This window comes from Ruditapes philippinarum, unplaced genomic scaffold (assembly GCF_026571515.1).
Source record: "Ruditapes philippinarum isolate M1 unplaced genomic scaffold, ASM2657151v2 ctg2703_1_1_1_1, whole genome shotgun sequence".
NCBI classification, from domain to species: domain Eukaryota; kingdom Metazoa; phylum Mollusca; class Bivalvia; order Venerida; family Veneridae; genus Ruditapes; species Ruditapes philippinarum.
The window spans coordinates 159633-174186 of record NW_026863287.1 but is presented as its reverse complement, the minus strand read 5'-3'; the positions used below and the strand labels follow the sequence as shown (position 1 = coordinate 174186).

Here is a 14554-nt window from a genome sequence, read left to right as displayed (position 1 = left end):
ATTTATTTTGGCCCAAATTTTGCCCTTCTTTATTTAAAATAAAATTATACTGTTTTAGCGAACACGGTTATAAGGAATTATCGCTTATAAGGAACTCATTTCTTAGTCCCAATTTAGTTAAAAGTACAGAAATTTACACTTTGATAACGAACTCCAAAATATCGGCTATCCGTACATAGATCATGCATTTTCAACTTTCATTTTCATCTGCACAGATTAAAACTCGGCCGAATGCACCGCTTATTGTTGTATGTACTCCATTACAGCTGTGAAAATAAATTTGTATAGCAGTATATAATATATCAATAGAAATTCAACAAACATTTTTAAGAAGCAGTTTGAATTTAACGGTATATTTCCGCATTATATTATGGATCTTTTCATACAAATTCAATCTTTTTATGAGATGATTGCTTTTTTTATAAACAACAGGGCTAATGCATCGTGAAACTAAAAGGTAAAAATTTATTTGTACAAGAACATCTCATATTTGCTGTGATCCACATGGTAACAATTGATTTTACCATTGTGATGTAGCACATACACAAGCTAATTATACAAGTCTTCATTTGCATGTTAAAATTCGTATACGAACTTTAGTGTTACTGTGGAGTTTTTCTTTTAAAAGCATAACTTATAAACAATTTTAAATGAGATTTACAACAATACTGTTAAAAATGTTGACGAAACTATAGAATGCATGGTTTTTAAGCCGACGGAAAAATATGTTTACATATTTATATAATGTAGCTTTAATAGACAATGTATTAATAATTATGTTTCCTATGTTAATCATGAATATATATAACAAATGTTAAACATTGCAGGAGAGAACTAATGAGCATCTTCAAAGATTTATACAGTCACAGAAATATACAAATGAGGCGAGAAATTTAGAAGAATCTATTGTGGCTTTAAAAGGGCAATTAGAAAAACGATTGCAGAAACTGTTCTCACAGAAAAATGCAGATTTTACATTAGCAAGGTAATGTTGGTTTAAACTGAAAGTGATTAATTAGCCTTTTGCCACCAGTATAGAGCCAGGCCAACTATGCAGACTAAACTGGTTTGACACTCTTGGTGGCTCTACTTTTATATTTTGAAATTGAAATCCCTTAACTTTAAATGGTTTCTTCCAAATTCAGAGCCAGGCAAATCCATTTCACAAACTTCATTAAAGCTGGTTTAAGGTTAATAATTACTGACAATAATTACTATTTATTATTGTGCCCCCACTTTTGGGATGGGCCATATAGATAAGCCATTGTCCACCAGTCTTGTTGTAGCACGGTCTGACAGTAGACTGATAAATCAGTGGAATATAGGGGGTGTTTGTTCCCTATCAACACATTTTCTAATTCTGAAGTAATTTGAGAAATCAGATTTTCTTTTTGAATGAATTTTAAATTAAAGCAGCATGCCTCCAGATTCATGTTAATTTTCATGAAAATTTTGGAAATGTATTCAAAAGTAAAATATTGTGAGGTGAACAAATGAAATAATAAACATATTGCAATAGCCACTTACAATCAGTCTTCGAAATTAACGCCAGCCCGAGGCCACTAAATTTAGCATTGGTCCAGTGATTATTGCAAGGTTGGTGGTCCGACGGGCCAGTAGATGTTTGGCCATAAAAAAATATTATAAGAAAAATTCATCAAAATAATAAAGCAGGGTTCTCTAAAAGATTGATCTTTTTGCCTTTTATGCAAATGAAACCCATCAATTCTGTCCTAAATGTTCAAAACACAACGAGAGATGTCTAAATTGTATTGAGTAACGGAGGCTGCCATTTTTTTCTTGGATATTTTCCGTACCGCACCGTACAGTTATGGGAATTAAACCATTGTTTATTATGGTAATTATTTAGTTATGATTTTGTGATTATTGAGTTAAGTAAATATTTTGTGTGAAAGTGATTTGTTTGAAGCAAATTGTGTTGTTCATGTTCAATTCTAGTCAATTTTGCCTAAACATTTGGTCCTTATAGATTTTTCAAAGCTGTCAACATAAGGCCCAGAATACAAGACGTATTATGCTTCTTTCAAAATTATCAAGGGAAGCATGATAAAGTGTTTTCCTGTTCCCATCAATTTATTTCCTATCTATGTATTTGGTCCGGCTAAAATCACCAGGTCCAGTAAGATTTGATATTTTACTGGCCTGAATGTCCTGTGCTTTTTAACGTTTTTCGTGAAGACTGCTTACAATCCAAGAAAATTACAAAATGTGGTCAACATATGCAAAAACATCCCTTTCTGCGTTAGTAACGCAGTCAAAATATGTTGATAAAATACTGCAAAAGCAGTCTTAAACCGCACATAACATGTAAAATATCACTTGGATCTTGAATGTTTTATCTTTCTTAAAATTTTAGTATATTTTTCTCAATATTAATTTTCTTGAAATATTTTGGCTCATCTGGAGGCGTGCAGCTTTAAACTAATTAATTAATTTATTTTGATTTCCTATTTTTAATTCCTAGAAAAACATGCAAGAATAAAGTAAAATTTGTTATCTATATAATAAACTTGTTTATTAGAAGAACATTAAGATTATCTTAATAAGAGATTTTATACAGAATTAACTAATATAGTTTTTAACACGAGACATGGCATGTTTATTTAGACTTGTAAAAGTAGATGATTTTTCTCTGTCCTTAACTTAAGCATGGAAGTTAACTAAATGTATTTTGAAAATATATTCTTTATTAACACAACACTATCTCTATAATGTATATCTATTGTAACATTAATATTCAGGAATTTGATAGAGGCGGAGCTAGAGTTAGATGGATTTAGGGCATCTCTTCATTGTCTAAACAGAGAGGGGGAAAGTTTAAAAGAGATTGTAGAGTCCAGCTTCAGAGGGAGGCAGGAACTTATAACAAAATATCACAGAATACAAGAGTTCCAGGAACTTACTGTAATAATCTTTCTTTTATTAACTTATTTATAATTAAAAGATTGTAGGGTATACCATTTTTTTTAGCTGGACTATACAAAGAATAGAGTGAGCTATTGTACTTCTGTCACAATCACATTTAAGTTAAGTTTTTGCATGCAAGTAGATATCTCCAAAACTACATAAAATGGCTGGGGCATATAGTGGTACCCTGTTCCGTCATTCTGTCATCATCAGTTTCCGTTCATTATCTTAGTAACGGTTGCACTCAATCGACTTAAATTTGACATATGACTATATCATGAGAAAATACAGGTCAAGTTCGAATTTGGTCATGGTCTGATGGTTTGACAAGAGTTATGCCCTTTTCACTGTGAAAATAATATGAAATTTTCAGTTTCCGTTCATTATCTCCCCAATGGTATTACACATTCAACTCAAATTTGACATATGGATATGTCAAAGGAATGGGCAGGTCAAGTTTGAATTTGGTCATGGTTCAATGATTTTTGACAGAGTTATGCCCCTTTCACTTTGAAAATAATATGAAATTTTCAGTTTCCGTTCATTATCTCCCCAATGGTATTACACATTTAACTCAAATTTGACATATGGATATGTCAAAAGAATGGGCAGGTCAAGTTCGAATTTGGTCATGGTTCGATGATTTTTGGCAGAGTTATGCCCCTTTCACTTTGAAAATGATATGAAATTTTCAGTTTCCGTTCATTATCTCCCCAACAGTATTACACATTCAACTCAAATTTGACATATGGATACGTCAAAGGAATGGGCAGGTCAAGTTCGAATTTGGTCATGGTTCGATGTTTTTTGGCAGAGTTATGCCCCTTTAACTTTAAAAAAAGGGAATTTTCAGTTTCCGTTCATTATCTTTATAACAGTTGTACATATTCAACTCAAATTTAACATATGGATATTTCATAAGAATAACTGGTAAAGTTCGAATTTGGTTATGGTTTGATGATAGCTAACAGAGTTATCCCTCTTGAACTTTGAAAAAAAAAGGAAATTTTCAGTTTCCGTTCATTATCTCCCGAATGGTTGTACACATTCAACTCAAATTTGACATATAGATACATCTTAGGAATAAGCAGTTTCAAGTTTGAATTTGGTTGTGGTTCAATGATTTTGGACAAAGTTATCTCTCTTGAATGTTGGAAAAAATTTGAATTTTCAGTTTCAGTACTCATACTTTTGTGGAAATGTATTATTCATTATAGTCATTATTTTGGCTACAAATATGCAAGATGCAATTTAGAAAAGGTTAACTTGAACTTTGTATAAAAATGATTTTTGTTTACATCAAATAGTTTTAAGGGCTTTGAACTTAAAATGAAAAAAATAGTTTGTGCAAACAAAGTTGGAACTTCTGAAATTTTGGCTGCATGCGGGGCATCCGTGGCGTGACGACACATTTCTAGTTTTCTCTGATTATCTTACATAATGATAACAGGTCACATAACTCTGATTAACCTTCTTACAGAGTTATGCTCCTTTTCTTACTGTCAAGCACAGAGAATAGTCTAGCATGCTGTCTTATATAGTAGGTAAGTTCATGGATCTGGGTTATAGGATTAAGATGAAGTACATTCATAAGAAATAACTACAACTACTATTGGTTATTTGAAACTTTACATGAGTCTTTGGCATTATATTTGTATGTTAGTGAACAAGACACATAACTCTTGCATGGATATTTAATGAATAACTTGTGGCTGTTTATTTTACTATCAAGCAATGAGAATAGTCTAGGAGGCTGTAGATTGGACAACTCTTTGTAAAACACCATTTTATATGTAGCTGATAAGCCATGGAAAAAGGTGTAAGTACAAATGTAACTTTCAAGTTTGTTATGTGGGACTATCATGATGATTTATTTTATATTTTACAGGATAAGAAACAGAATGTTATACAAGTGTTGGTAAAACAGAATATAAACTCTTCAGTCCAGACTTGATTCTCAGATAGATGAGGTATGTTTATATACAAATTCTTTATGTACATAATTACAAAATCTAGGATAATAAATTTTAAAACTGCACAGGCTGAAAAATATATATTGATCTATAACTTATGAAATATTTTAACATTCTTGAAGTTTATTATATGCAAAAAACAAGCATTCATAACACCATGATGGTGGTTTAAGAAATATTAAAATGGTTTCAACTGTACAAGCTATTTGTTTTGATATATAGATATGTCGTCAATATATTGATACAAGATTTTCAATCAATGGCACCCCTACTGTTCAATAACATAATAATATATATGATAAGGGTCGGTCGTAAATTAGGTTGTACTTTAGGGTCTGTCGTTAAGCAAGACTTTATAGTATGTCTTTAATATTTTGATACAAGATTTTCCATCAATGGCACCCCTACTGTGAAATAACATAATATATATGGTTAGGGTTGGTCGTAAATTAGGTTGCAATTTAGGGTCTATCGTAAAGCAAGACTTTACAGTATGTCTTTAATATTTTGATACAAGATTTCCCATCAATGACACCAACTACTGTTATATTATAATATATAGAGGATATTTGTTTGTTTGTGTGTAAGATGAAATTTTATTTCATCGAGTGGGCTTTAAAAACAGTATTCTCACAAGTGGCTACGCTGTGAAGTTATCAAATATAATTTTCACGGATTAATCAGTAATCCACTGAAAAGCATAAAATAAAATATATATAATTATAGATCGACCAGTATATAGAGAGATCATTGATGTCACATCAGACACAGATTAGTACAGTATCTGGCAAGCTACAGGATTGTATCACACTAGAAGTGAACGAATTTGCTAACTTAGCTCTACCATACCTCATGTTCTCACAGATAGAAAAGTAAGTAATTTAAACTTAGTGGGATGTGTATTAACTATGGTTATAGTTAAAAAGTCTTAATATGAATTTCAATAACATTCTGTACACATTATAGGTCTGTCGCTGAGAAGGAGTCACTTGAAGTACAGGCCAGCATGAGTGGTTTGGTGGAAGAATTGGGTGTCTGTCCAATACCTTATACATCACCTGCACTGATGTATGAAAAAACTTTTTATATAAAACCAAATTAGTTTAAAAAAGAAAGTATTAATTATTATTTACAAAACGTATAGATATATAGTGTGCTTTATGCCTTAAGTCGTCAACTTACATACATGTATATATTTTCTGCTGTGATAAAAATTAGGTTATATTCATTATTATCATTATTATTTTTAATTATTATTAGTATATATATTTTTAATTGTTATTTTTAAAAAAAAATGCAAGTTACAACACATATCAGGATTCTTTCAGTCAATGTTATTAAGTGTTTATATATAAACACAGATTATAAGCTAGTACATGGACATGAGAGTTTGATAAGAATACTCATGCCATGTCAGTTGAGTTTTCATACAAGTTTAAACATAATCACATTTTTATCCTAAGGTTTATCTTTCTTTCTTTTTGTTTATATTGTTGATGTTTTGCTTTATAAAAATCTACAATGTATAGTGCATTACAAGTAATTGTTGTTTGCAATTTTTGTGTGTGCACATACATGTATAAAAAGGCAATTCATGCATGATATATCAATGAATCATTCATTACATTTCAACAGTGAGCACTATTTCAGTTTTTTATAGTTTATATTTGTTTTCAAAACAGGATGTCGTTTCATGATAACGTGAATGCAAATGAAGATAATACTGATGATGAAAGTAGACCAAGTGAGGAGGATGACTTGAACTGTACCGGAAATGTCAGTCTCTCTGTTCAGACCCCATTATCATGTAATGCTTTCAGGTATGGACTGATTATTAAAGTAAATAGTGTCTATATCAAATTGGATTTATGTACATTTAGCTTACTTCACAAAAATATCTTTTTCCAATTATGGCAACTATAATAATTACGATGTATCAAAACTGAAATGATACAGATTGTCAATGAAATAATATTTTAATGTTGTGATACTAAAGCAATTTTACTACAACAAGTTTAATGCTAGACATTGTTAGTTTAGAAGTCCTTATGTCATATAAACAAAAACACTGTTATATGTTTATAGTAAATTCTTTTTTATTCATAGTGTATATATTTTGATGCTGAGATGCTTCATTTAAATGCTTGCTTGGTTCAATTATAGCACACCTACAGATACCAGAAAGCCACTGCCAGTCCCAGTTCTGACTCCTCAATCTGATAGGAAAACACATCAACGAATAAAGAAAGCAAAAGTAAGACTACTTCCAAAATACCTTTGTCAGACAAGAAGTGGAATGTCTGTTGCTGTTGACACGGCCTGGCACAAGCGAGGATTTGATTCTCTAACCTGTAAGTTAATTATGCCCCCATTTTGAAAAAAAGGGGGTATATTGCTTTGCACTTGTCGGTCCGTCGGTCCGTAGACCAAATGGTTTCCGAGTGATAACTAAAGAACCCTTAGGCCTAGGAACTTCAAACTTGGTATGGTGATTGGTCATGACCAGTAGATGACCCCTATTGATTTTGGGGTCAAGGGGTCAAAGGTCAAGGTCACATTGACCTTGAAAGCAAAAATGGTTTCCGATCAATAACTAAAGAACCTTAAGGCCTAGGAACTTCAAACTTGGTATGGTGATTGGTCATGACCAGTAGATGACCCCTATTGATTTTGGGGTCAAGGGGTCAAAGGTCAAGGTCACATTGACCTTGAAAGCAAAAACGGTTTCCGATCAATAACTAAAGAACCTTAAGGCCTAGGAACTTCAAACTTGGTATGGTGATTGGTCATGACCAGTAGATGACCCTATTGATTTTGGGGTCAAGGGGTCAAAGGTCAAGGTCACATTGACCTTGAAAGCAAAAACAGTTTCCGATCAATAACTAAAGAACCTTAAGGCCTAGGAACTTCAAACTTGGTATGGTGATTAGTCATGACCAGTAGATGACCCCTATTGATTTTGGGGTCAAGGGGTCAAAGGTCAAGGTCACATTGACCTTAAAAGCAAAAACGGTTTCCGATCAATAACTAAAGAACCTTAAGGCCTAGGAACTTCAAACTTGGTATGGTGATTGGTCATGATCAGTAGATGACCCCTATTGATTTTGGGGTCAAGGGGTCAAAGGTCAAGGTCACATTGACCTTGTAGGTAAAAACGGTTTCCGATCAATACCTAAAGAACCTTAAGGCTGAGGAACATTAAACTTGGTATGGTGATTGGTCATGATCAGTAGATGACCCCTATTGATTTTGGGGTCAAGGGGTCAAAGGTCAAGGTCACATTGACCTTGTAGGTAAAAACGGTTTCCGATCAATAACTAAAGAACCTTAAGGCCTAGGAACTTCAAACTTGGTATGGTGATTGGTCATGATCAGTAGATGACCCGTATAGATTTTGGGGTCAAGGGGTCAAAGGTCAAGGTCAAATTGACCTTAAAAGCAAAAACGGTTTCCGATCAATAACTAAAGAACCTTAAGGCCTAGGAACTTCAAACTTGGTATGGTGATTGGACATGATCAGTAGATGACCCCTATTGATTTTGGGGTCAAAGGTCAAGGTCACATTGACCTTGTAGGTAAAAACGGTTTCCGATCAATACCTTAAGAACCTTAAGGCTTAGGAACATTAAACTTGGTATGGTGATTGGTCATGATCAGTAGATGACCCCTATTGATTTTGGGGTCAAGGGGTCAAAGGTCAAGGTCACATTGACCTTGTAGGTAAAAACGGTTTCCGATCAATAACTAAAGAACCTTAAGGCCTAGGAACTTCAAACTTGGTATGGTGATTGGTCATGATCAGTAGATGACCCGTATAGATTTTGGGGTCAAGGGGTCAAAGGTCAAGGTCACATTGACCTTTTAATTAAAAACGGTTTCTGATCAATAACAAAAGAACCCTTAGGCCTAGGAACTTCAAACTTGGTATGGTGATTGGTTATGACCAATCAGATGACCCCTATTGATTTTGGCGTTAAGGGTCAAAGGTCAAGGTCACATTGACCTTGTAGGTAAAAACGGTTTCCGATCAATAATGAAAGAACCCTTAGGCCTAGGGACTTCAAACTTGAGATGGTGATTGGTCATGATCAGTAGATGACCCCTATTGATTTTGGGGTCTAGGGGTCAAAGGTCAAGGTCACATTGACCTTGTAGGTAAAAATGCTTTCGGATCAATAACTTAAGAACCCTTATGCCTAGGAACTTCAAACTTGGTATGGTGATTGGTCATGACCAGCAGATGACCTATTGATTTTGGGGTCAAGGGGTCAAAGGTCAAGGTCACATTGACCTTGTAGGTAAAAACGGTTTCCGATCAATTAACTAAAAACGCTTAGACGTAGGAACTTCAAACTTTGTGTGATGATTGGTCATGACCAGCAAATGACCCCTATTGAGTTTTAGGTGAAGGGGTCAAAGGTCAAGGTCACATTGACCTTTTAAGTAAAAACGGTTTCTGATCAATAACTCAAGAACGCTTAGGCCTAGGAACTTCAAACTTGGTATGGTGATTTGTCATGACCAGCAGATTACTCCTATTGATTTTGGGATCAAGGGGTCAAAGGTAAAGGTCACAATGACCTTGTAAGTAAAAACGGTTTCTGATCAATAACTAAAGAACGCTTCGGCCTAGAAACTTCAAAACTTGGCATGGTGATTGGTCATGACCAGCAGATGACCCCTATTGATTTTGGGGTCAAAGGTCAAGGTCACATTGACCTTTTAAGTAAAAACGGTTTCTGATCAATAACTCAAGAACGCTTAGGCCTAGGAACTTCAAACTTGGTATGGTGATTTGTCATGACCAGCAGATTACTCCTATTGATTTTGGGATCAAGGGGTCAAAGGTCAAGGTCACAATGACCTTGTAAGTAAAAACGGTTTCTGATCAATAACTAAAGAACGCTTTGGCCTAGAAACTTCAAACTTGGCATGGTGATTGGTCATGACCAGCAGATGACCCCTATTGATTTTGGGGTCAAAGGTCAAGGTCACATTGACCTTGTATGTTAAAACGGTTTCCGATCAATAATAAGAGAACCCTTAGGCCTAAGAACTTCAAACTTGGCATGGTGATTGGTCATGACCAGCAGATGACCCCTATTGATTTTGGGGTCAAGGGGTCAAAGGTCAAGGTCACATTGACCTTGTAGGTAAAAACGGTTTCTGATCAATTTACTAAAAACGCCTAGGCCTAGGAACTTCAAACTTTGTATGATGATTGGTCGTGACCAGCAGATGACCCCTATTGAGTTTTGGGTCAAGGGGTCAAAGGTCAAGGTCATGACCAGTAGATACTTTATAACCCTTATTAATTGTTTGATCACTGGGTCAGACGTCATGCATAATAACCTTATCACATGACTAATTGGCTGCTGATAGGGGGCATACATGTTTTACAAACATATTTTGTTTATTTTAGAAACTGTTTCTGTTTTTCCCTGATATTGCATACATATATGTGCTATAGACATAAGTGATGGCAGGGGCTTATGAGTATGTGTGGTGTTATTGTAAGAAATAAATATTTTGCATTCAGTGTCTAGAGATAATACAATTTTGATACATTACTTTGAAATAATCAGTTTTTAGCTACATATAGAACAATTCATATGTTTTAGTGTTTGTTGTTTATTGTATATTTTTGTCATTTCTGACAGCTCACACTTTCTTCATGACCACTGGGAAATCTAGACAGCCAAATAAAGTTGTTAAAACAATAGTTAGCCATCGGACCTGTGGTGTTTGTAATTGGTGGAGACGCAAAAGGCCGGGCCAGAAAGTACGTCCTCATGCATGTGTCAGAAATCATAGGGGCAGTGCAAGAGCTATGGAAGCAACAAGTGGTGTGAAAGGGGTTAAGGAACTTTTAGCTGAAGGTATACCAGTGGAATACTTGGAAGGTGACGGTGACAACACCCTTATTTCTCGATTAAAAACTGATCTCGGTGTTTCAATGAAGAAACGTTTTGACAAGAATCATGTTGTAAACTGAAAGGTGAAAAAGGTGTTAAACTTAGCAAAACTGTCATTTCTCATCTAGAAAAATGTTTGAAATATGCATTTGCAAAAAATCAAGGCGACAAATTGGAATGGAAGAAAACCTGAAGGCTCTAGTTCCACATCAGTTTGGTGATCATAGTTTGTGTCATGCAAGTTACAAACGGAAGCCTGTTTCCAGCTACACACATCGTAGCCTTCCATATAAAACTTCACTCCAGGACAGTAATCTCAGACAAAAATTACAACAGTTGTTTGATCCAATTATATATAATGCTGGTCACTATATAGATCTTGGTTCGAGTCAACAGTGTGAGCACGCAAACAAAGAGGTCACACTAAGAGCACCTAAAAGTCATCACTATGGAAACTCCAGTAGTCTTGATTATCGTGTCCATGTAACAGCAGCATTCATAAATGAAGGAAGGCAGTACATTTCTAAGGTATGGTTTGCTGTTTTGATTCTACTTTTCTTTTTTCATTTGTTTTTAGTTTATTGATGTTTTTCAGTTTTTCCTTATATTTCAGTTACCATGTTAATATGGATCATTTTTAAAGTTGCTGTTTTTGTCAGATCATATTACAATTATTTATTTGTTGATCATGTTGAAGTTGTTTATTTGTTATCATTTCAGAAGTTCTTGTTGTTGTTCTTTACATATACCTGTTTGTTGGACACAGTTAGACTTATGTGAAGCCCTGAATGTAATGTAAGTAAATAAAGTTTTCATTTAAAGTTATTCAATCTACAATCCAGATAATCTATCAAATGCATACTTAAACGATAAATTTTATAAAAGATGTACTATTATATTCTTAAATATCAGACAGGATTTTCTATTATGCACACAATGCAAGATATACTATTATATTCTTAAATATCAGACAGGATTTTCTATTATGCACACATTGCAAGAGAAACTTTTCTTCCGCCGCCAATGAAAGACAATTTGCTTACACATGACGTCATAATTATGAGTAAACTCATAGTCTTTGTTACTATACAAAATAAGCTGCTACTAGTTTTTCATAATTTCTTTCCGAAAAAACACCACATAACGTATTGTTATCAAATGATTAAATTATTAACTTGTATAAAACAGGGTTACTCAATGTTGGGTCTTTCACCTGGGACTCGTACAGTTTGTCATGCAGGGAAATGTATGAAACAGCAGGAAAAAAAGAGAGAAAAGGCAAAATTCCCCTCCACCAAACGTAGGTGATTGTTGTTACAACAGGAACGGGCCACTAATCAGGGTGCAAATGAGGCACTGGAAGGAGATACATATCAGTCTGGTAAGTTCATATGTAGAACACTTTAGAACATATTATAATGCATATGATGTATATATACAGAGAACATGTAGTTCACATGAATGTACGCAAAATACTTTTTGAATACTAGCACTTTAAAGGTAGTACAAATCTAAAAATATGTAGAACATATGTAGAACACCTGTGTTGCAAATGTAGAATGTATACATTGACATATGTTGAACAAATGTAGAGCACAAATATAATGCTTGTTGAACACATGCTCTATACATGTTATAAAAAACACACAAAAAATCCAGAATATGTATTGTATAAGAAAATATGAAGTTTACAGTATATTTTGTTTGGATCAAATAGAATTTTGAATAATTTGTTTGTTTTCAGACAATGGCATTTTACATAGAGTTAAACCTAAACAGTTTATTTAATGTTATTGAAAAATGAATTATACAGGTATTGGTCATGCAGAAACTGTTAATGTCGAGAAAATACCTGATTCAATTCCACGGGGGAATTTCAAGCCTGCAAAATTCCATTGTAAGCCAACTATAATATCCTTTGACTTGGAAACAACTGGGCTAAGTGATTATCATTTTTACAAATTTCAATTTATACATGATTTTAAATTGTTTCAAAGATCTGGATAACTAACATTAATATCCTTTATTTAATAATTTACAATTTAAGAAGAAGGGAATATCCTTTAATTGTATATTCAAAGAATTTGTAACTGCCTATATGAATTGTGGATGAATTAAAAATTTAAAAGCTTTATCTTTCCAGCAATTCACCATACAAACAGTTATAAAAATGTGTTTATAATTGTATTTTAATGTATGTAACAGTTCAAGGAGGAGTCCAACCTCAGATGACACAAATTTCTGCAGCAGAAGTTGTGCCAGGGCAACAATTCAACACATATGTCAACCCTACAGTTCCCATTGATAACACAGCAACTAGTGTTACTGGAATAGCATATTTTGAAGGCCAGATGACAGTTAATGGAACAAAAGTTCAATCTGTGAATATTAGATCAGCAGTTGATGATATGATCGCCTGGATTTCTAAATTTCAAAATGTGTGTTTAGTTGCACATAATGGACGTAGGTTCGATTTCCCAATTTTGGTAACACGCTAACAAATCTCGGAGTTCTTAATTGATAAGTTTTCAAAGTGTGCATTTATTGATTCTTTGTTTGTGTTTAGAAAACTTTATCCTAAGCAATCTTTGAAACAAGTTGACCTTGTATCCTCTATTCTTGGTGAAGTGTATGATGCACATAATGCCATTGAAGATGTAAAGGCACTCGGAAAGTTAATTCAGCCCAACAAAAGATTTGATGGAACATAGTTTCAGTCCATCTGCAGTAGCCAACAACATCATGTTCAATAAGGCTAAAGCCTCAAATTTACCATCATTGAATCCTTTGATTTATACAGGAGTAATGAAAAGACCTACTGCTGAAAACATTGCAGGATCTGGATTAAATTTGTCGCATTTAAAGTTGTTGTATATTCGCGGTGGGGAGGACGCTTTACGGGATGTTTTCACAGCTAAGAGTTCTGAAGGCTTGCCTACAGTCACACATTTTAAAAAATTATTGGATGAAATAATTCCTAACATGTCAAAGTTTTTTTTAATTAAAAAAATGATTAGGTAACATGTTTGACAAGTACTCAGAAAAAAAGTATTTTTGATACGTATGTTACTTATTCAAACATCGAGCTCAACATTGACACTAATAAAAGACATTTTATAATATACTTTAATGCAGTGGTGCTATTCAACTTAACTTATAGCTATAATATTTATGATTTGTTGTACATCATCTCAGGAGGTTCCACTATGTCTTAGATAGATATGAAAATATTTGCAATTATTCACTTGTATTTTTATCATTCGCTAAACTTTCATAGAGTAGTAACAAATGGTTTTGTGAGCGGTAAAATTTCAAAACAAGTATGAATATCAGCTTAGAAATTGTTCTACTGTCTTTTTAATGACAGAAATCATAAATATTGTGATTATATGACTAATATATTCATTATTTTAAATATATGATCTCGGTATATTTTCAATACTTGAAATCTGGAAATAAAATGTATATTTTATTTTCCGCATGTTATGCTTTTTTTCCCCTACCGGTTTACCGGAGGGGACTTTAGGTTTACCCTCCGTCCGTCTGTCCGTCCGTCCGTCTGTCTGTCAGTCCGTCAGTCCATCCGTCCAAAAAACTGGATCCCGCGATAACTTGAAAAGTACTGAAAATATTTTTATGAAACTTGATATATGGATAGATGGCAGTATGGAGATTATGCACGTCTTTTTCTTTTCTTCCTATGTTGAAAATTCTGGTTGCTATGGCAACAAATAGCCT

At 33.7% G+C, this 14554-nt stretch overlaps 1 protein-coding gene and 1 long non-coding RNA gene across 2 annotated transcripts; both read left to right on the top strand.

Moving 5' to 3' along the window:
• The first annotated feature begins 6232 nt into the window (after positions 1–6232).
• Positions 6233–11052, top strand: LOC132721726 (uncharacterized). Its single transcript, XM_060706096.1, has 3 exons — positions 6233–6721; positions 7065–7252; positions 10562–11052. The coding sequence occupies exons 1-3, from the start codon at positions 6585–6587 to the stop codon at positions 10894–10896; spliced, it is 660 nt and encodes a 219-aa protein (XP_060562079.1). The 5' UTR covers positions 6233–6584; the 3' UTR covers positions 10897–11052.
• Positions 11053–11063: 11 nt separating this feature from the next.
• LOC132721727 (uncharacterized) lies at positions 11064–13890 on the top strand. Its single transcript, XR_009624506.1, has 4 exons — positions 11064–11344; positions 11537–12197; positions 12630–12758; positions 13022–13890. It is a non-coding gene; the product is annotated as an uncharacterized LOC132721727 (long non-coding RNA).
• Positions 13891–14554: the final 664 nt, after the last annotated feature.

What these genes read in the sequence shown, in the direction of transcription:
- LOC132721726 (XM_060706096.1), top strand. Translation starts at nt 6,585, where the DNA reads ATGTCGTTTCATGATAACGTGAATGCAAATGAAGATAATACTGATGAT. An exon ending in TTATCATGTAATGCTTTCAG is followed by an intron (nt 6,722 to 7,064) that starts GTATGGACTGAT and finishes GTTCAATTATAG; the next exon opens with CACACCTACAGATACCAGAA. An exon ending in AGGATTTGATTCTCTAACCT is followed by an intron (nt 7,253 to 10,561) that starts GTAAGTTAATTA and finishes CATTTCTGACAG; the next exon opens with CTCACACTTTCTTCATGACC.